Below are 21,450 nucleotides of genomic sequence, written 5' to 3'. Positions count from 1 at the left end.
TCATACGCCTCCATATTTCTGGCATTCCAACACATCTGAAAAGGTGGAATGGCTTTTACGCAGTGGACCACAGCATCCCGAGGGAGGCAAGGAGCCCGGGACGATGGTTTCATGGAGAGGTGAGCTGTTCAGCCCCCCTCTCGGAGCTTTTGGTCCCCGCCGCGTCCCCGTCTGCTGCTTTGGCAGCCACAGGTAGACACCCATCCCTGGATGGGTCAGGACCCAGGTACGAGGATGGACAGAATCTTGACTGAGGAGGCAGCCCCACGCAGGGTGCCCCCACTGCGAGCACGGCTGCTTCTTTTTAACGAGAAAACCTTAAAGGCAGCGTGCGAATGTGGCGGCGAGAGAGCATCAGCTGCTGCAACGCGGAGCTCTTACCCCTCTAGCTGCTCCTCCCCTAGGATCTGGCGCAGGTTCTTCAGGAAGGACAAGGAGACCAAGGCGTGGGAGTGGCGGATCTTCACGTAGCCCGTCACCACCTCGATGAGCCCCATGAAGTTCTCCAGTTCCGAAGCGATGTTATCTGTGGCAGGGGGACAGGGTTACTGCGCGCCTTGTCACAGGGGCACAGGCATGTTTTCTCGCAGGCCCGTGTGGACAGCACTTAAGCGCAGGTCTTGCTTCCCTGGTGCCCCGAGACACGAGGCCTCCCAGGATCCCTGCCCGTGGTCAAAAACGTGCTTCCCTAAGCGTGGCTTTCAACTCCCAATGCCTGGGATGGGCCCCCGAGGCGGGGAGAAGGCAGTTTCTAGAAGCCTGAGGACTGCAGCTCCCAGGCTGATTAACAGAATGTAAAATCGTAAACACCAGACTGCCAATTAGCTAAGGCGGACACATCCAGGGAACATCTCTAATATGCTCTGTCAACAGCGCTGCCTCCACAGTAGAAGGGCATGACTAAACAAACAATGTTTTCTCAGTCTCACTAGGAACTGCTTCTGCTGCATTCCTAGTTCCTAAGATACAGGGATCTATATTTAAAGACTCTCTCTTACTAAGACTGCAAGAAAATGCACCAAAATATTAACAGTGGTTACTGGCAGGTAATTTTCAATAATTCACTTCTACGCTTCTAAATTTTCTATAATGCACATACATGATTCTCATAGGTGGAAAAGAGTTGGGAACATCATTGCTAACACATGTGCAAAAATGACAAGATGTATGAACAGTGTATTCTCTTTACTCTTACAGACTTTTTCTCATAGTAAATAAAAAGCATAAGCTTCAGTTCAACTTATGCCAAAATTACAAGGCATACTATAATGAATTGAGTGTGGTTCAACCAATGGAATTGTACTGTGTATGACCTGTGAAGGCTTAGTTAATAAAAGGTTCTGTTTTGCTTTCAACTGATAAACATCAAAGAATAAGGGTATTGTCCTCTAGGGCAAGGCCCTATGTTTCTGGACAGTGTGATGGTTTTCCAAGAGAAAAGGAGAAATTCGAGTTGTAAAGACTAGCATTTGCCTACAGTCGATGTTTCAAGGAAAAGATTCTGAATTAAACACGTGGTGGGACTCACGCCTTTCAGTCAAGGCTGAGGAGGGGCCTTTCCAATAAGATGTCCAACCAATTGCCTGCAGTGGACATGAACTGGAAGCCACATTGCATGATCACACACAAATATGTACCAATTTCTCCTCAAACTATATAGTAAACTGTACTTCCTGATTTATGAATTAAAGGCTTTAAAAAATATTTTGAGGAGGCGTGAGTGCATGCTCAGTTATTCAGCCATTTCCAACTTTGTGACCCCATGGACTGCAGCTCACTAGGCTCCTCTGCCCATGGGATTTCCCAGGCAAGAATCTTGGAGTGGGTTGTCATTTCCTTCTCCTATTTTGGGGACAGAAATATGAAAATAAAAGAAGGGTTAGGCACTTAGACAGTAAAGAATCTGCCTGCAATGTAGGAAACCTGGGTTCGATCCCTGGATTGGGAAGATCTCCTGAAGAAGGGAATGGCAACCTACTCCAGTATTCCTGCCTGGAGAATTCAACAGACTGAAGAGCTGGTGAGCTACAGTCCATGGGGTCACAAAGAGTTGAACACAACTGAGCGACTCACACTTTTAGGCACTTAAAGGGTATGTTCTAGGAAATGAAGAAATCTGTTTGAGAAATGAGGAAATCTAGTTAAGAGCAAAAAGAACAAAACTTCAGAAAACCATGAAAGTAATAAAATTCTAGCTGTGTAGAAACACAGTTATCTCTGTTGCAAAGGGGTGAAAGGTGTTGTGAAAATCAAGGGCTATCCAAAATTCAAAACAGCTAAGCAGAAAGCTTGACGCTGCCATCTCTAAATCCTGAGACCAGCACTCACTCATTGTACAAACAGTATCAATATTAAGGGAAAGTAAATGCACAGAATGCTGTGTGCTGTGCTGAGCCGCTCAGTTGTGTCCGACTCTGGGTGACCCCGTGGGCTGTAGCCCAACAGGCTCCTCTGTCCATGGGATTCTCCAGGCCAGAATACTGGAGTGGGTTGCCATGACTTTCTCCAGGGGATCTTCCCAATTTAGGGATGGAACCCAGGTCTCCTGAAATGCCGGCAGATTCTTTACCATCTGAGCTACCAGGGAAGCCCCTCAAGCCATATAAATTTTTTTTTTTTAAGAATTTAGGAAAAAAGTCCCTTTCAACCTCAACACCGTCTTACTATATTTCTCCAAGCTTACGAAACTATCAGTGCCTTCATCAAGTGGTTCCAGTGGTAGAGAATTTAAGGCGCTATTACTAGAAGCCTTTGTCAACTACAGATCAGAACTGAAAATATCACCAAATAAGTCAACCTTCAGAAATGCAATTGCGCAGAACACCACCTACTGCAAATAGTGGGGAATCCTACAGGGGGTGGTGAGACTGAAGCTTCGGATGCATGCTGACGTAAGATACCTGTACCTCTCTTGGTTGTCAGAAGTAAATTTGGAGATGGGCCATTTTTGGACTGAATAAACTTTAAACCGATATCATTAAACCCTTCCCTTGCTCATTCTCTTCCACATATCCAAGGAACCAAGACTCTCTGGACTTAAAGCTCCGAGGCCTTGGCTCTGGCTGGAGACTGCTGAGTCACACCTCTGATCCATCTGTCTCTCCTGAGGTTTGCATGTGTTGAGACATGAATATCCTGCATAGGATGTGACTTAAGAGAGATGAGGGATGACCCTACGCAGAAACAAATGCTGTGCCCATGGCTAAAATGCCGACTGATCTCCTGCTCTCTCTTTTTTTAATCTTTGAGGGACGCTCAAAGGAGGGGCCCTGAGCATGTGGCTTACACACCATGTTGTTTTTCTAGGCCCATAGTTTAGTTGTGAGTCATGGATGAGGAGGAAAAGCTCAACGAAAGGAAAGCAAAAGGTCTGGCCCTCTCTTCCAGGAAGCAGGAATACTTACTGCCACGTCGGATGTTGATGAGCAGATTGCCTTTGAAGATGGTGCATCCTTGGAGCATCTGAGCAGAAGTGACAGAATCAATGGTCTTTGTCTTCTTTTCTTCCTCACACACTTTGGGACAAGGGCCTTCGCAAGGGATGCAGTACATGCTGTTGAAAATAAAACAACCCAACACACTGAGAGCTGAGTCTGTCTTCCCACATTACGAAAATTCTTACAAGATACGCTTTTATTCCAGGTGTCTTTATAGTCCACATTACAGAAAGCAACTGGCAGAAGCCTTCGAGTGGTCGTACTGCTTCTCATCGCCAAGCCTCCCCAGGGTAAGCCACTCAAACGGCAATCAAAAGGAGAAACTGCCTACAAAGGAAAAGCGTGCTGCCTGTTTCCAGACAAAACACATGATACATCCTTGAGGCATGTGTGTATCATAGGCTGGGGCTGGTGAGCCAGCTGGTCCCACGTGAGAGAAACAGCCTTGCAGGAGGGAGACACCAGGGGATCCCAAGAAGAACAGAGCTGCTCTCTGAGGTCGTGGGCCCTGCTGGCGCACCCTGGAGGAGCCACTGGGAGAGTGGACGGGGACACTGAAGGGACAGCAGTGTCCCCGCTGCTGACCGGAAGCTAACTCCTGCAGCCAGGGGCCCAGTGGGTGATTCCAGAAGGCACGTGCTGTAGCACAGATCCATTATTTTCTTGCTAAAGCACAACTGAAATAATTTCTTGACAGTGTTTGGCAGAAACTTGTAAATTGATCCAAATGTTGTTTTTGCTGCATACACAATAAAAACAGGAACTTCCATTGCTTTGTAATGAGCTCCTATTTCACATGCAATCTTGAACATGCCACAAACCCACCAACAGCCAGGGACTAGCGAGTGACCTTGGTACTTTTCCTTATTTAGGGAATAGCGGACAAAACTCGAATCCAGCTCTCTGACCTGCAGGACGCTGGGTCAATTTCCAAACAGAATAAATGATACAACATTATGGGATGTGTGTGTAATGGGATGGTGAACTGGAGAGCCACTATAGTTACATGATTATTCTTGAATGATCTTTCAAACTGCACGAAGATAAGTGAGAAACATCCAGGAAAGCAGTGTAAGGTAAAGCGCTTAGCATTAAGTACCGCCCTCCATCACTGAACCGTACTGCGTATCTAAGGCAAAGATGAAAGGCTTTGTTTAAAAGCTTACAGATAAATATAGGTTTCCTACTCTTTTCTTATTTCACGTCGGGAAGACAGGAGGGAAGGTCTCCAGAGGAAATGGGCCGACCACAGCAATGGAGGTACCCCCTTTCTCTGACGTCACAACATTTTCGCTTCTACAGTTTGCAGCAGGTTTTCCTCGGCATTCCCTGTTGGTCTTTTATTGCTTCTAACTTACCCACATACCATATAATGCCCCACTTCCCTTTTTAAAACCTTGGTGTGAAATAATTACAGACACACAAAAACTTACAAAAGTAGTACAGAGGGTTCTGTGTACCTCTGACCCAGCTCCCCCCAGCGGCTCCATCCTGCACCATGAAAATGCAACATCAAGCCCAGGGAACACACAGGCGCGATACACTCCCACGCCAGCTCATCACCGGAGTGATCACTGCAACGAGCCGGCCGGTCCCCAGCAGCACCTCCCGTGTGCGGCCCGTTCGGTCATCCTGCCCCCACGCCTCTAACTCGGGGCCGCCACTCACCTATTCTCCATCTCGGTAATGATGTTATTTTCAGAATCTTACATAAATGTAATCATCTGGTGTGTGACCTTGTGAGACTGTTTTTTTTTTTCCCCCACAGCATAATGTCCTTGAGATCCATCCGTGTTGTGTGTGTTTGAATAGTTTGTTTCTTTTTATTGCCGACTGATATTCCATGGTGTGATGGATCACGGTTTGCTTGGCCATTTACCTACTGTGGAGCATCTGTGCTACTTCCAGGCTTTGGCTGTTAAAGCTGCTACCGACAGCTGTGTACATGTTTTTGTGGGAACTTAAGTTTTCGTTTCTCTGGAATAAATGTTCAGGAGGGTTAACTTCCGGGTTATAGGTTAAGTGTGTGTTTTGTTCCCCTGACATTTTATTCAAATAGCAATTTCTGAACCAAACACCTTTCTTAAAATGTCTAGGAATCAGCTAGCACTTTAAAAAATGTTTTTCTAAGGAAGTGCTCTGATTACATGTTTATAGTTTAAGCTTCCTCAAGTCCACTCTGGTACAGAGAGGGTATAAACAGTATTAAAAAATAAATACTTTAAATAAGTGTCAAATAGGCCTTAAAGGCTTGGGGGGGTGTTATTAGTTTTTGATGGTGTTTTATTTTAAAGTGAAAAAGGTAGATCTGTAACTCTGAACTGACTGCAAGCATGAGTAGGAAAAATCAGAGCTTAGTTCTTCAAAGAATGAATTACAGGAGAAGAGGTCATGGCGCACAGCGCCCCCTACTTCACCCACAGCTATGGCGGCTGCAAACAACTGAATGCCTCCAGCATCAAAAGGAACACTCCAGCAGGACAAAGCAGTTATGAGCCCCGGGGCCATGCACCAGCTGCCCCATCTCAGCCCCCAGCTTGGGGAGGAACCGCAACAGTGGTGATTTAGTGGCCAAAGTCCGTGACAGTGGCGATTTAGTGGCTAAAGTTGCGTCCGAGTCCTGTGAGTCTGGGCAGGAATTGTGACGCAGCCTAAACTGGGTTCCAGGCACTGCCCAGGGACTGACAAAGCCTTTTTAAGTTCTAGGGCTGCCAATAAAATGTGAGCAAAATGTGGCAGACTTATTTTGGGTGGAATATGTATACTCCACAGTTCACCAGTATCCTTGGCACATTTACCATTTTAAAGTATTTGGAGTAATTTTTACTATTACAGTCGTTACAGCAATGATGACAGGCAGAGTGTTCTGCATTTAATATTATGGAACAACGTGAGCTTTATCTCTGATTTGAAGTTAAGTCTACGGAAGGAGCAACATCTCCAAATATTACACCGGAAACAGATGCCCCTCTACCAAGACTTGCTTGAGGAGGTTTGCAGAAACAGAAGGCAGCAAACAGAAGGGAAATTACACATTACACTCAAAATGAAGATTTCCTTTTCCAGCGGTATTTTATATTTGTAGAATAGCTTTATTTTTTAAGAACCCGAAATGGAAGGCTCCTCTGGTGTAGTCATGAAGCAGGCATTTTAGTCCATTCCATCAGAAGAACTCCTTGAGAGTTCTCTGCTCTGCTCCAGAGACGGGACCAGCAACTCCAGATCTCAAGCCTTATCTTGCTTGCAGGGTTATAGTCCTGCATTTCGTAAGAACCCTGGCACTGTTTTTTCAAAAACTTAAAACCAATAACAGCTTCACAGAAGTCGGGTTGGCATGCACGAAAGGGATGCTGTTTGCTGTCCGGAACTTCTCTGCTTCCAAAGCTTAATGTCCAGGAAGGAAAATGAGACACCGAGAAAACTGAGGGAGCGTGAAGGCTGTGTGCGCAGCAAAGGGACGGAACACACTGCTTGCTCCGAGTGGAGGGCAGAAGCCAGCGCTAAGGTGTGTGTGTGTGTGTGTGTGTGTGCAGCAAGTGATGGAGCATACTGCTTGCTCGGAGTGGTAAGAGCCTATGCCTGCTCACTGCCTCACGGATGCTGGTGGGGTTACTCCGTCTCCCCTCCCGCAGTTCCAAAGCCTTCACTGGTCTAGCGCTGAGCAGCCCTGGAGTGAGAAAACCTCAGTCTATCGTCTCCCCTATCCCCGGGCTCTGGGGGAGAGCCCCGCATGCGCAGAGGGAGTCAGGGGCCGCCTGGGACCTGAGCCAGCAAATCAGGTACTTCATTCCAACCCTCCAGGCGGGCTGCTTCCAACCCAGAAGACCTGCCCACCGCGCCTGGCGCCATCAGCAGCCGGGGTCACGCCGGCCCGCCGCAGTGCCCCGATTCCCTTAGCCTCCCCCAGGCCGCGCCTTCCCGCGCCCACACTGACCTCTGGCTCCCGTTGCGGATGAAGCCCGACGGGCACTCCTGCATGCACTCGCCGTCGTGGATGACGAAGCCCTCGGAGTCGCTGCTCTCGGCGTTGGGGATGTTGGCGCAGAAGTCGCGGTCCACGCAGCGCCAGCCCTCGAAGCGGTAGGTGTTGGGCGGGCAGCTGGGCACGCAGATGCCGGCGTAGTAGTAGTGGCGGCAGGCCACGCAGGCCGTGGCGTTGTCGGGCGCGCTGCAGCTGCCCAGGCACTCGGGGTGGCAGCACTCGTGGGTCTCCGTGCACGCCCGCTTCCCGCACGCGCTGGGACACACTGTGGGGACAGGCAGGGTGTGAGGCCGCTGGACGCCGGGGCCCCCACACAGCAACCCCCAAGCCACCAGCCACCCGCGGGGGCCCAAAGCTTGAATTCCCAGTGTCACATGTTGAGAATTTCGCTGGGGCAGGGAGCAAGTACTCTGCATTTCGAGTCAGGTGAGAAGGGTTTAACATCCAGCCTCTCCTAGTTGACTCTTTTTGGTCTTGGAGGAGTGCTTAACGATCTCTGACCTTGATCCTCTTTCTCGTCTACAAAACAGGGCAGCAGCCCCCATCTTAGACGGTTACCTGGGGCATGGGTGGTACTCTGGAAGCACTAGTGGGCCATACAGTTTATTGTGACTTTAGAAGGCGTTATATGCGCTCCTCAATCTGCATTTTGCATGTGTTCTTTCCTGAAATATCTTTTACTATTTCTGATATCTGTAAATATCTTTAAATAGTATGCAGAAATGCTCATTTATTTTTAAAAATGATTAAAACTCGAGTGTGCTGAAGGTGATGCTATACGGGTGGACAAATTAGCTCTAGAAAGTCTGTATCTGCTTGTACCATACCAAAGGTCTCACCCCAGATAAACAATGATATTAACATATTCATGTGCCACAATCTAACAGATCACAGAGAAGCCCCCATGTCTGATGGTTTTTCTCACATATAAGAGTGGATGGGTGGGCAGTGTCTCCAGCCCAGAGGACCATAAGATATCATTACAAACCATCTCCTGTGAGCCCTTCTATGTTAAAGATAAGTGAAAGGAGTATCGAAAAAAGCCAGAGAACCACAAGTCTTGTCCCAAATAGATGAGCTGGCATTTATTTCTATAACAATGCCAGAAGGATCACACTCAAGGGGCCTTAGAGCAGTGTGCCTCACTAGCAAAGGTGCCTTACTAACTCTCTGTTAGCCTTACTATAGAATAAAGTGTAAGTCAACAAACTATGAAATCTGGTGTACATTATCTGCTTCCTACTTTTTCCACGAGTTGGAAAACACAAAATTATTTAAATACGTAGATTATTGACTCTGACATGCATTACTTAGTGAAGATTCTATTCGTTTTTCTTTATAATAAAAAAGATGAAGAAAATCAGAAATTAGATTAAAAACTACAGTGAACACCTCGTCTGCCTGTCCACAGTGGCACCTTATCAGTACCTCCATGAAGACTCTCCCACCGGATCATTCTCTATGCATGTACACACACACACAAAGGTAAACATCTATAAAAAAGGATCAAGTCATTCTAAAAGCATTTTTTGGCATAACATACTGTGACTTCGACAATAATTTAACAGCTGCATCACATCCCGTAGTATAGCACATCATAAGTTGTAATCAGCTTCCTATTAGGCATTTCATTTATTCCCAACATTTTATTAGGACCATAAGCAGTCAGTCTTCATGAGAATTCTTAATTATTTCAATAGAATCAATTTCCAGAGTTAGCCTTGCTGGGTTGAACTGTCCTCTGGTAAGTTGGTACCAATATACACATTTGGTAGCTGCAGGCAGGAGTACCTATTTTATTGCCAAAAGGTGCATTTAAAAACAGCTGTCAGAACTTGGACATTCAAATGAATACTGTCACCTCGGAAGAAACCAATTCTCATGATACTGTCAGGCTTAAAAAATTTTTTGCAGGTTTCTCCTCTGATCATCTTTTGACTGAGACAAACAGGTGATCTTCCATTATTCATTCTTATTTATTCTGGTAATAGAATCTTGATTTTTAATTGGGCATTTTGCGACCTAGCTAGCTATTACATCTCCCGGCCACTCCTGTAGCTAAAAGCAACCTAGGTTCTAGCTTGTGAGTAAACATTTAGTTTACTCTAGCTAGTAGCAAATGTTTGGGGTGGAACTTACTTCCCAGAAAAGTGCTTCAAACAAAGGGGGTATGCCCGCCATCCTTGCTGGCTAGGGTACAGGTATAATGGCTGAGGCTCAAGCAGCCGTACTAGACCGTGAGGTGGCCCATTAAGAACAGTGCAGCAAGATCAAAGGGACTTGGTCCTTCACGACTGTGCACCCAGTAGGCTGATCCTGGACGCTTACCTCTAGACTTCTCTACAGGAATAAGAAAGAAACTTGTGTCGTGTTTAAGTGCCTACTATTTGTTAGACGCAGCTGAACAAATGCCAGCTGAGAAGTGCCTTCAGAGCCACGTATGAGCAAAGAAGACAGTGACTGTTGGTTTATGTCACTGTTGTTTACTAGAATTGCCTCTCAATGATTTCTGGCTGTTTCCAAAAGCTAATCTACCCAATCAATTACAAGGAGGAACTGTCTCCAGTCACATCAAAAAAGCATGTTGTTGTAGGAGTTCCTAAAATGCTGTGTCTATGGAAGGCATCATCTTGAAGCTGATAACACCAACTTGTATCCGTAGTAAATGCACACACACAGGCCACACACTTGACTCTCAGATATCACACTTGATCTAGTAATCACAGATTAAATGACTATTTAAGTTCAAAATATCCAGGCAACTTCAAGGCCCAAGATCTAGAGAAAGAATAACTTTGGAAATCCTAAGTTCAGGTTTTTAAACTAAAAACAAGGGAAAATAAGTCTACCTGTCCTTCATTTAATCATCCACCTAGCAACTGTTCATTGAGTGTGCACTGTAGCTGTGTGCCAGACCCTGTTCTTAAGGGGTGGATAATATACCATGTAAGCACAGGAGTCAAGTGGTGGTACATAGCCTGCCTTGGGTACCTGGATGCCCAGGAAGGCTTCACATAGGTCTGAAAGGCTGGAGCTGAAAGCTAAAAGCTGAGGAACAGATGAAATCATGTGTAAAAGCAATTAAGTGGCTGCGATGGGAGAAGTGGGTGCTCGTGAAGATGGCAGGGATCCAGTAACAAGTGATGCTGGGAGAGAGAAGGAGGGCAGCTCAGAGAGGCCTTGGGAGCCTGTCCAAGGCACTCTGGCTCAGTGGTGGACAGTGGGCATCCCTGAAGATTTCGGGCAGGAGAACACAACGGTCTGATTTTCATGGTAGAAAGAGGTTGTTTGGCAGCAGCTCAGAGGGTATGATAGCCAGAGAGGGTCGTGCTAGAAGAAGCGGGATCAAGCCAGAGCAGAAATGTTCTACCGTCCCTACCGAGTTCACGTAATACAATCGATCTGTGAGGTTCACAGGGCTAAAAATGAAAGTACCTGTAGAAACCATGCTCATTTGTCGTAGCACAGACCTGCCATGTTGAGCACACACTCCCCGTTCAGAGTGCTGAAGGCCCCAGGGCTGCTCACTGGCCGTCAGCCACCACCAGGCTTGTGTTTGGAGGAACGAACAGTGGCTAAGAGGATGATGCTCATCATCAGAGACTAACTAGGAACAATATCTACTTGTAAAACCCTTTTTTCCTTGCTCACAATTTAAATAAAATGTTACATATCAATAAAATGATGAGCAGCAGACATCAATATCAAATAGGTATTAATGTAGTGCTAAAGACTAAAAGCATTTAAAAGCATATAAAAATGCCCTGGATACGCTTAGACTCAACTGTAAATGTTGGGCATTTCCAGTATGAGAAAGAGAAAAAAAACCTAACCAAGTATCTGTGGATAATGTTTTGCACCCTGCTCCCTGTTCCACTGGAAATGGCATCTCTGGGCAGCGGTCCACCGCAGCATACCCTCTCCAGGGGTGCCCTGCATGGAACTGCACCGTTAGCCAACTCCTGCCACAGCAACACACGCGCTAGGGAGGTAGGGTTTTGTTTCAGCAATGGGAGCTGCCTCAGAAGGAATTTCGGTAAAGCTTAAATTAGGTAAAATCCTGTTTCTAGACAGAACAATTCCTCTTGAAGGGATCACAAATCACAATCACAGATCTTTCAGGTTACATGACGCCACTGTGCACAAACACGTATCAGATACTTCGGAGGAATAAAATCAGGGTGTGATGGGGAGAGAGAGAGAGAGAGAGAGAGAAAGGGGACCATTTGCTGGAGGACAAACACAGGGGTGGAAGCCAGAGTTCCCCTGGCTGCAGCACGGTCCACGAGGGCTCTGGGAGGCGGGCAGGAGAACCCGCGGAAGTTCAGGATTAGAGAGTCCTGGAGCCAGCCCCAGAAGCCCGCTGTAAATTTTGCCTCATCTCAATGTATATAAATATTATTAGTGTTCAGGACTATTAAGGGATTTCTTGAAAAGCCCCGGGCAGTGTGTCTAGCCAGCAGACGGATGGCTGCTCCGCACGAGTGCCAAAACTTAAAATTTAGTACAGTTACCAAATTTCCAATCACAGAGCTATGGGAGAAAGGAAGGAACATCTTCCTTGGCTTCCATGAATACGGAGCACACCTAGCGTGATGCAGGCATTTCTGCTCCTAAGAATAAAAGGGAAACGGAAGGCGCTATAAACTAACAAATACACGCAGGCGGAAGCAAATGGATTTTGCCCCCGAGATCTTTCTAGTCATTGGAAGTTTTACAATGACCAACAATAAAAACAAACGCCTATGTAAACTGTTGAGAAAGCTAACAACAGGTCCCACGTCTGCACTGAAAGGATTCGTTCAGGGCCACAATCCCCTAAAAATGAGGCACTGCGTTTAAAAGCTCAGTATCTTCATTTTGGGGAACAGGAAAAAAGTCACATACATCAAGCTTTAACTCTCTCCTTCCCTCCCTGGAGTCCTTGTACTTATTAAATTCTTTCTAGGGATTTTAAAAACGTTTCTTTCTTTTCTTGCCAATAAGCTCTTTAACAATCTTTACTTCAGAGAAACTATTTTTAAAAGCATATTTTGGAAGAGAAGATGGAGATACTCAACCTCTTCACAGAAGAAAAAAATGGGAAAGGGACCACTTAGTCACACGAAGTTTTAAAAACACAAACATTTTATCCCAAATAATTTCGAAAGGACAGAACCAGTTCATGGACGCTGAAATAAGGTCAAGTTTCTGTATCAAAATCCAGACTAGTGTAGGGTTCTCTTAGGTATTTCTGGGTACCCTAAGGGACATACTGCAGTTCTGCATAAAAAGAGGGTGCCTTTCCTAAGAGACAAGCATCACTCTGCACTAGAGTGAATGGCTGATAACTCCAGGAAAACACACTTCAACTTCCCAAGTACATCCGGGAGACATGTGGTCCAGAGAGAGTTTGTGGTTTTCCTGCCTAGCCAGGAGAGGAGCTGATTCCACCAGACACCATGGGGAGGGGAAGGGAGGAGAGCCCTGGTTGTGTCCGCTGAACTCACAGCAGTGCCCCATTCAGCATAGCCAGAAGCCCACCCAAGGCCTCTCCTCCAGACACCTCTGAGCCAGCTCGCTGGGAGGATGGGTAAGCCTCCTTTGACCGTTAAAGACATCAGCCAGGCCCGGTCCTGCAGGTAAGAGAGCCCAGCTCCTGAGGACGGCAGCGGGAACACAAGAGGGGCAAGCAAAAGGCCGGTAAGCCCTGGCAGTGGCGCAGACAAGGGGCAGCAGCACGGATGGGGAAATCCTGGGACTGCGTGGATGCCGCACCCTGGGGCCTGGTAGGACCCGGGATCCGCAGGCCTCCACCACCCACGGGGCCCAGCAGTGCCTAGAGTCCCTGCGCCTTTCCAATACCTATATTCTCTTAAAATAAGCCGCCCATGTGGATTTCCGTATATTCACCTGTGAATTCTGGGTCCCACATTTCTAGTCTTCCCTGCTCCACTCCTTGATAGACCTAACACAAAGCTCAGTCTTGAGTAAGGATAATAACACATTTACAGGATTCCTCTTCCAAGCCTCACAAACGTGATCCCAAGGACCTAGAGGCAAGGCTGGGCCTCACTGCTTCCTCTTCGCTCATCAACTCAAGCAGCAGGAGTTGAGGCACGAGGGCAGAAAAAGGCTCGCCCCCACAGCTGTTTCTGAGGCCCGCAGGCCCTGCCGCTTTTGGAGCTCCATGCTGGTCCTTTCAGCCACGAAGGTGGGTGGGCCACCTTGATGGGATGTCCCAGCTGGACCGAAGGGTGTCCCATCTATCCAGGAGCTGTGAGGGACTTCAGAGAGGGTCAGGGAGAGCCCACCTCGGGCCACGGGGCCCATGGCCTTTCATCCTGCCAAGTACCCTTCCATCTCTCCTGCCTTTTGACCTCAGGCACACACTCCTCTCCCATCCCCCAGTCCAAGAAGAGAAACCATCCAAGGGGTAGAAAGGAGAGGAGCCACGAGGCTTCCCGGGCTCAAGATGAAGCTGTCTCACCCCGGTGTTTTAGTCTGGAGTTCTCTAAATACGTCAGCTAGTGTGGAAAAGCAGGCTTACACGAAAATGCTAAGACTCATGAAATAAAATGAAGATAAACCTGGCACAACAGTGTGTGAGCTCCACTCACACGCATATGTGTGCATGTGTATATATATTTATAAATCATACATACATATACTGAGTAAAGCACAATTTTCTCAAAAGGAAGATAAGAAGAATCTGTCTTGACCGTCTTGAAAACTGGTACCGGAAAACTCCAGAGAATCACTGCCTAGAAACCCCAGTTCATTTCAGCCGCCTTGTCTGCCTGGAAAACTGTAGCCATTAAGAGGAATCGGGTGGTAACCCTGGTGTCTGAGACATTCAGAAAGAAGAGCTGCGTCCCCTCTAACCTTTCTCTTCTTGAAGCCAAAGAAACCACCTCCTGTGCAGGAGAAAACATTCTATCATCGTAGTGGCCAGACTAAGAGACAACGTAATGGTTAGAACCTGAAGATAACTTCAGTTTCTCTGCTGGAAGCATCAAGGCTAGCATGAGCACTAGAGCATGGGGAAGGCACCCAGGGGCACGCAGGAAGACCCCAGAACAGAGCTCTCGGGAGCCTGCAGAGGCTGGTTAATAAAGAGAGACCATGGCTCCTGAACTGATTAACTAGTGAGCCTGAAAGCGCTCGTCTTCTCCCGAGTCCAGAGTGCACAGAGGAGTTCCTCCTTGCAGTCTTTCAAGGGGTTTTCAAGACGCAGCTTCAAGTCCTCTTCCTTCCTAAGAGGAAGGGCCCTGGACTGAGCATCTTTGGGTCAGCGGATGGACGTTCTGCAGCACCAAGGCACGCAGAGGGGGCAGGAAGTGATACACCTCCCTCCTCACCCCTGCCTTCCCATCAACTGACTTCTCCAGCCTTCACTCCTTCTGAGGGGCCTGGAGGTGGCTTCAGAACACGCAGGAGCAGAGACCCTCCTGTGGGAAGCTCCCGGAGCCCTTAGATCTGCCTCAGTTCAAACACACCAGGGCTTCTGCAGCCACAGTCTGCCTTTCATCAAGCCCCGATCCTCAGAGATGAAACAAAGTTAAGAGGCCATCATCCCGTGCGCGTCTGAGGCACTGCTCTTCAGAAACCTAGGCAAGCCTCACAGCAGTGCTGCGCGGAGTTCTTCCCTGAGAAAAAGTGCTACTGCCCGACCGCACCCGCTTGACCAAGCTCCTCCTCACCCCCACCCAGGATGCGTTTTCCTGTAGGGCGCTCCCTCGAGGCCTCATTCAGGTGTCTGGAACTCTTAATAGCCCTGGACAATTGCTCAGTCTCAAAATTCCAAGGCTGTGATCCTGGCCTCCTCCTGAAGGCCAGACTCAAGCCACAGTTCATTCAACACACACGGACATCACTGTTCCTTAACACCTGTCCACATCTTACCTAAGGCTGCAGAAGCAGTCTGAACAGTTGTAGCACCAGGGCACTGAGCCCAGCGGCGGTCTTCCATGACCGAGGCGGCATGCTCGGGGGCTTTCTGTATGCCCTTCAACGTAACTCCCATCGTCACACCCAGCTAGCTCATGCCGACCATCTAACCACCTAACGCTCCTGTCCTCCTTTCACAACAGCTGCTGGAGTCTCTCCTACATGAATGCATTCTGAGTCTAAACACAGGACTCAATTTTATATATATTGTTTAACTTAACGTTAACGATCACATGGGATAGTAGCATTATGCTCATTGGTAGATGCCCACATGGAAGCACAGAGATTTTAAAACTTTCCAGGGCTATTAACCATCCAAGTGAATAACTATCAAGCTGGAAACCTGGGCTTGGAACCCAGATCTCTCTGACTGGGTGACAGGCTCTTCCCCTGCTCTGCTCCATGCTGGCATGAAGTTCTCACCAGGCTCTGCTGTCCAAGAGCAAAAGGCTAGGGGGCTCTTCTCATGCCACTTTTCTCGGCAAGTTGGCATCTACCAGGAAAAAAGAAACCACCAGTCTCAACATCCTCTTCTTCCCCCTAAGGTGAACCACTTAGTCTGGAGGAAGGACAAAACACAAAACATGATGCTCTGGAGAAGGTTCAAGCATGCAGGTGATAGTAAGGATGATGTACCCACTAAGCACTCATTATTTATTTGGTGTGTGCGTTAAGTCGCTTCAGTCGTGTCTGAATCTTTGTGACTCCATGGACGGTAGCCCGCCAGGCTCCTCTGTCCATGGGATTCTCCAGGCAAGAATACTGGAGTGGGTTACCATGCTCTGCTCCAGGAGATCTTCCTGACCCAGGGATCGAACCCAGGTCTCTTAAATTGTCTGCACTGGAAGGCAGGTTCTTTACCAACAGCGCCACCTGGGAAGCCCTCTAATTATTCAGTTCAGTTCAGTTGCTCAGTCGTGTCCGATTCTTTGAGACCCCGTGACTGCAGCATGCCAGGCTTTCCTGTCCATCACCAACTCCCAGGGTTTACTCAAACTCATGTCCATTGTGTCAGTGATGCCATCCAACCATCTCATCCTCTGTCATCCCCTTCTCCTGCCTTCAATCTTTCCCAGCACCAGGGTCTTTTCCAATGAGTCGGTTCTTCCCAGCAGGTGGCCAAAGTATTGGAGTTTCAGCTTCAGCATCAGTCCCTCCAATGAATATTCAGGACTGATTTCCTTTAGGATGGACTGGTTGGATCTCCTTGCAGGCGAAGGGACTCTCAAGAGTCTTCTCCAACACCACAGTTCAAAAGCATCGATTCTTCGGCGCTCAGCTTTCTTCACAGTCCAACTCTCACATCCATACATGACCACAGGAAAAACCATAGCCTTGGCTAGACGGATCTTTGTTAGCAAAGTAATGTCTCTGCTTTTCAATATGCTGTCTAGGTTGGTTATAACTTTTCTTCCAAGGAGCAAGCGTCTTTTAATTTCATGGCTGCAGTCACCATCTGTAGTGATTCTCTATTAACTGGGTTACAGCAAATAGAACTCTCAAAGACATTCTTCTCTCTCTCAAAGGCTGAGCCCTGACGAGTCTATCAGCAGTCCTCAGTGCTTAGCTGCAATGGTGAAGCAGCGGCTCCTGTTGTAGAAGGCGCCGAGGGCGCGTTCTGTGGGGCAAAGGCGGCCACATATATAAGAGTGCTGTCAGGAGCCAGAGCAGTGAGACCTGGGGAGACTCAGTGACCCACAGAACCCTTCTCACCCAAACAAGTCTTACTCATGAGATTAGATAACCAGAGTTCACTCTCTTTGCCAATGGCTATGTCTGAGCAAGCCTCCAAACCTTGGTCAGGAAAAAGAAAAAACAGGTCTGTGTCTTCCCCTTAGTTGGGCACATACACATATATAGTCTAAGGTCACAGAAATAGCCAAGTTCCAAGTAGATCCCTGCTGACTAGCACACACTGTACACAGGTAAGCTACGATGTTTGCGGATATGTTTCATCCTAGCTTACTAAAGGCATCTATGAGGATTTCATTAATGAGCAAAAGAAATGGCCATCCACAGAAAGTAACACTGGACCAACGTCGTCTCCAGGATCTAAGATGCAGTGCTGGGCGGGCTATTGAGAAAACAGAAGAAAAAGAAGAAAGGCAACCAAGAAGCCAGGAGGGAGGTTATTCAGGGCACCATTATTAAATAAAAATGTCAAGAGCTAATTAGGAGGAGTAGAGAAAGAGCAGCCATCAGTGTAGACACAGTGCAGGATTCCAGTTCACACCAAAAGCTAAGCGAGGAGCAGAAGGCAGGCCAGGAATCTTCCTTTGGCTAAACTGCTGGTTTTGGTTACTGTGGGTGCTGTGATTTTTTATTTTCTTCCCTCACAATTTTCATAACAGCTTGACTGAAATAGAGCTCAGACACAATTTCACCCCTTTAAAGTGTACAAATTAGTGGGTTTTACCATATTCACAGAGTTGTACAAACATCACCCCAAAGAGGAAGCTGTCTACCCCTCCCCTGCCCCGCGGCCCCTCTCAGCCCCAGGCAATCACCGATCAACTTTCTGTCGCTAGAGATCTGCCTCTTCTGAACACTTCATACAAACTGAATCATATACTACACCAGGGGTCCCCAGCCTCTGGGATCTAATGCCTGATGACCTGAGGCGGAGCTGATGCGGTAAAGGTCACAATAACTGCGATGTGCTTGAATCATCCTGGAAGCCACCCCTTGCCCCCAGTCCAACATTCGTGGAAAGTGTCTGCTCCGAAACTGGTCCCCGGGGCCCACGTGAGCCTCTGGGTCTGGCTCTCCCACGTGGGACGACATATTCCAGGTTCGTCTGCGCTGTGGTGTGTCGGCCCCTCACCCCTGCATTTCCTTTCCTAAGTTTTGACTTTGGTGGCCCGCAGGCCACAACGCTGGCCCCACAAGCCCTGCTGTTCCTGTGCTGTGACAGAAACACAGGCATGGTGACCAGAAGCTGACGTTTCCATCAACTGTTTGGACTCCAGGATCTATTCACGGTCTGGATCTGTTCCAAAGGGAGAAAGACGTGAACCTGTCACGCTGACTAAACTTTGTCATCCTCTGATAGCAGGAAATGAGAGGAGAAGCCACACAGTCTGTGGAGGAAGGGTCCCCAAGTCTGAGAGCCTCCTGCCGGCTCTGCCTGATGGAGACGAGGTGTCCCCATGACCCTCGCCTCTGGAGGAGTCGATGCTGTCTCACAGAAAGGCCTCCAGAGACTAGAAGGAGGGAAAAGGAGAGGAAGAAAGTCAGGTTCTAAGAGGGGAGGGCGGGCCTGATTTCCACTGCTTCTGTGTTTATAAAACAGAATACACTCTTTAGAAAATCAAACTATCCTAATGTACTCTAACATCTTCCAAAGATTCCTGCTGCTGAACTCACATTCGAATCCTGTATAAAAAGTTTTTACAAATACAAAACAAGTTCTAATAGGAGGGAAAACCAGGGAAAGAGCCTCGGGAGCACGGACCTGCCCCTGCTCTGGGGTCTCTGCCGGCTTCTCCACACGGGAGCACAGGGTCTCACACCTCTCACCCCTCCTCCAGCTCTCCTTGAATCTTTCTCCAAAAAGGAGGAGAAACATCCCCACCTGATGAGGAGTTCTTCTGAGACTCTTCCCCAGTTCTGTGACCACCAGGCCTGAGCACACGAGGTACCTGCTGTCACAGACGCGTAAATGGACAGGGTAGAAAAAAAAAAATATATATATATATATATATATTCTTTTCACACACTTAAAAATTACTCCAAGTTATTTTAAATTTGGAACTGTTTGTATATTCCTTATAAGTTTATAAAACTCACACTGTCCCCTCATGACTAACTGAAGAGGAATTGAGAGAGTAGTCTATATTTATAACTTGTCGGCTTGTGCGTGCTCACAGCCCTATTTCCACTCCCCGTTACTGTACACAGAGTTATGTGAGGTATTGTGGGCTCCTAAACTTTGCTGATTTCCAAACAAGGCAGGCCTGTGTCCCACAGGGACAAATTGGGGGCTGTTTCGTCCAAGTGGAGACCAAGCTCGGAGGGAGAGGCCTCCAGCTTTGTGGTTTGGCTGCATCTCTTAAAACGGGTGTTAGGGTCCATTTCTGGGCAATTACACGCCTTCCCGGTGTTGACCAGTATCATTGCTACTGATACTCTGCCTACCGCACATGCCCACCAGCAGCTCCACGTTGCACAGCTGCGGCTACACACTTCCCTGCTGCCTATTTACTTCGGTAGAAACTGCTAGTCCAAAAGGTGCGATGCTTCAGCGAAACATGAAAAAGCCCCTTTCCATATGCATAAATATTTATGTCAATGTAATTTACATGAATCAACTGAAGGCAGCCACTCGCAGGGAAACTACTATTTAGAAACCAGCAATGTTTTGGATACAGTATGTCAACAACAGAACCGCTCACCAGGAGACAGCGATAACAGAATGAGTGGGGTCGCCGTGGAGGTAGATTTTTACGGTCTGTGTGGATCGAGACTGGGACACGCAAACCTGCACACGTAGATGAGTTGTGCTGCAGCCTCTTGAAAGGTGTCAAACGAGTCCCTCCAAAGCTGCCTCCCTTGGAGCACACCCATCTGGCCGAGCACCTCACAATTTTGCAAAGCCCCCTTGGAAACCTCTTTTGAAAGAGAAAACAAAACAAAACTCTTCTGGGGACCATAGTACCGTTCTTTGCTACAGCCTCAAGGTGGGGCATGTCTTCTTAAAAAGAGGGGAAAATGATCCCTAATTACATTTTTTTCTTTCTTTCTTTCCTGATGTCAGAAGGGGAAAAAGGCATCTCCACTCAATTCACTGGCTGCTAGGAAGGTTGGGTCCCTTGGATCACCTGGATTCCACCCTCACCCCCACCCCTTCGCAGTACCTCTTAGATGAATTGTCTCTCAACATCTTTGGTCCATTTTCTTCTTGGGAGCTTAAGTTCTGAGTGCATATTTAAATTTGTTTAAGCCCTTGAAGCTGTCTGTGTTTTTTAAACATAGCATTGTGCTTTGCGAATTGTTTTTAGGTGACTAGAGAGAAAAATGCCTGCCTACCCCTCCCCCTTTTCTGTAATTAAATCTACCCGAGGAGCATGAATAACAGCCACCACGGATCACAACCTTCCAGTGATTTATGACCCTCCAGCCTCTCCGGTCGTTTTCCCTTTGATCTCGCTACTTCCTGGTGGCACACTTTTGGACTGGTAAACATGTATTTTGGAGTATACTGTTGTGCTAGAACACCACATTATTCTTTTCCGTTATCTAATCTGATTGCTGGCTCCATTTCCTGGAGTTAAATTATTTTTACTACTGTGGAGAAACCACAAAAGCTCCACCAGACTTTCAAAGAACAGTAGACCCTGTTACAGGGAGAGGAGAAGGAGCCGGTGTCCCAGGTAGCCTTATATTCTGGTTGATGGAATTACCACACGAACTTTATGAGAATCTCTTTTTAGAGAACTGGACACACCGACACCCCCAAATTTGCAGAACTTATATTTAATCTATCTCATGATTCCAAAGTGCCTTGAAAAAGCACACAAATGTAGAACGTTGGCATGTCCTTGCAAAGATTACTATTAAACAAAACTTGCTGTTCTCACAGAATTCTGTCGGCTCATATTTATATTTTGTTTCGTTTTTATTTTTTGTGGGTGGTGGGACAGCACATTTAATAAAAAATGTTATGAACCTGGCCAGAATATATGCAAAGCGCTAAGATTTCATACTGATAATCAGTTGTGTTAGAAACTATCATTTTCTCCATTTCGACCGAGAAAAACCCGGATTCAATACTTCAGAAAGGGTGAGTGAAGGATTCTTAAGTTTAATAAGACTCCTCCCCATTTTTAAAAGGCTGAGTTGAGGTTTTGGGGTTTCGCTCTCTTTCGTAAATAACACGTAATCCTTGGTTCAACTCAAGTGCCATCACAGGCATCTCCTGCACACACTGTGAGCTGACAGTGTTTCAGGGTAAATACCCAACAGAGATGGGCTCACAGGTGTCTTCTGCCTTTTCCTATTAATAAAACATCTGAGAGTGAATTTTTATTTGCTCTCTGAGCCATTAAATATCTAGTATCATTTTTCCCTTGTATCATTTCCGATTTTTGGTGTCTGTTTTCC

At 47.2% G+C, this 21,450-nt stretch overlaps 1 protein-coding gene across 1 annotated transcript in view; it reads right to left on the bottom strand.

Annotated features, from left to right (window-relative positions):
- The window catches only part of IGF1R (insulin like growth factor 1 receptor), a 304,031-nt gene that overhangs the window by 56,984 nt on the left and 225,597 nt on the right, over positions 1–21,450 (bottom strand). The window contains exons 3-5 of the mRNA XM_027957015.2: positions 7,372–7,684; positions 3,405–3,553; positions 382–526 (exon numbers count right to left, since the gene is read on the bottom strand). Of these exons, the coding sequence (XP_027812816.1) occupies positions 382–526; positions 3,405–3,553; positions 7,372–7,684 (607 nt within the window). The remainder of the gene's footprint in view (positions 1–381; positions 527–3,404; positions 3,554–7,371; positions 7,685–21,450) is intronic.

This window comes from Ovis aries, chromosome 18 (assembly GCF_016772045.2).
Source record: "Ovis aries strain OAR_USU_Benz2616 breed Rambouillet chromosome 18, ARS-UI_Ramb_v3.0, whole genome shotgun sequence".
Taxonomy (NCBI): Eukaryota; Metazoa; Chordata; class Mammalia; order Artiodactyla; family Bovidae; genus Ovis; species Ovis aries.
Note: the sequence above shows the minus strand (reverse complement) of the source record. Positions and strands in the feature narration are given on the sequence as shown.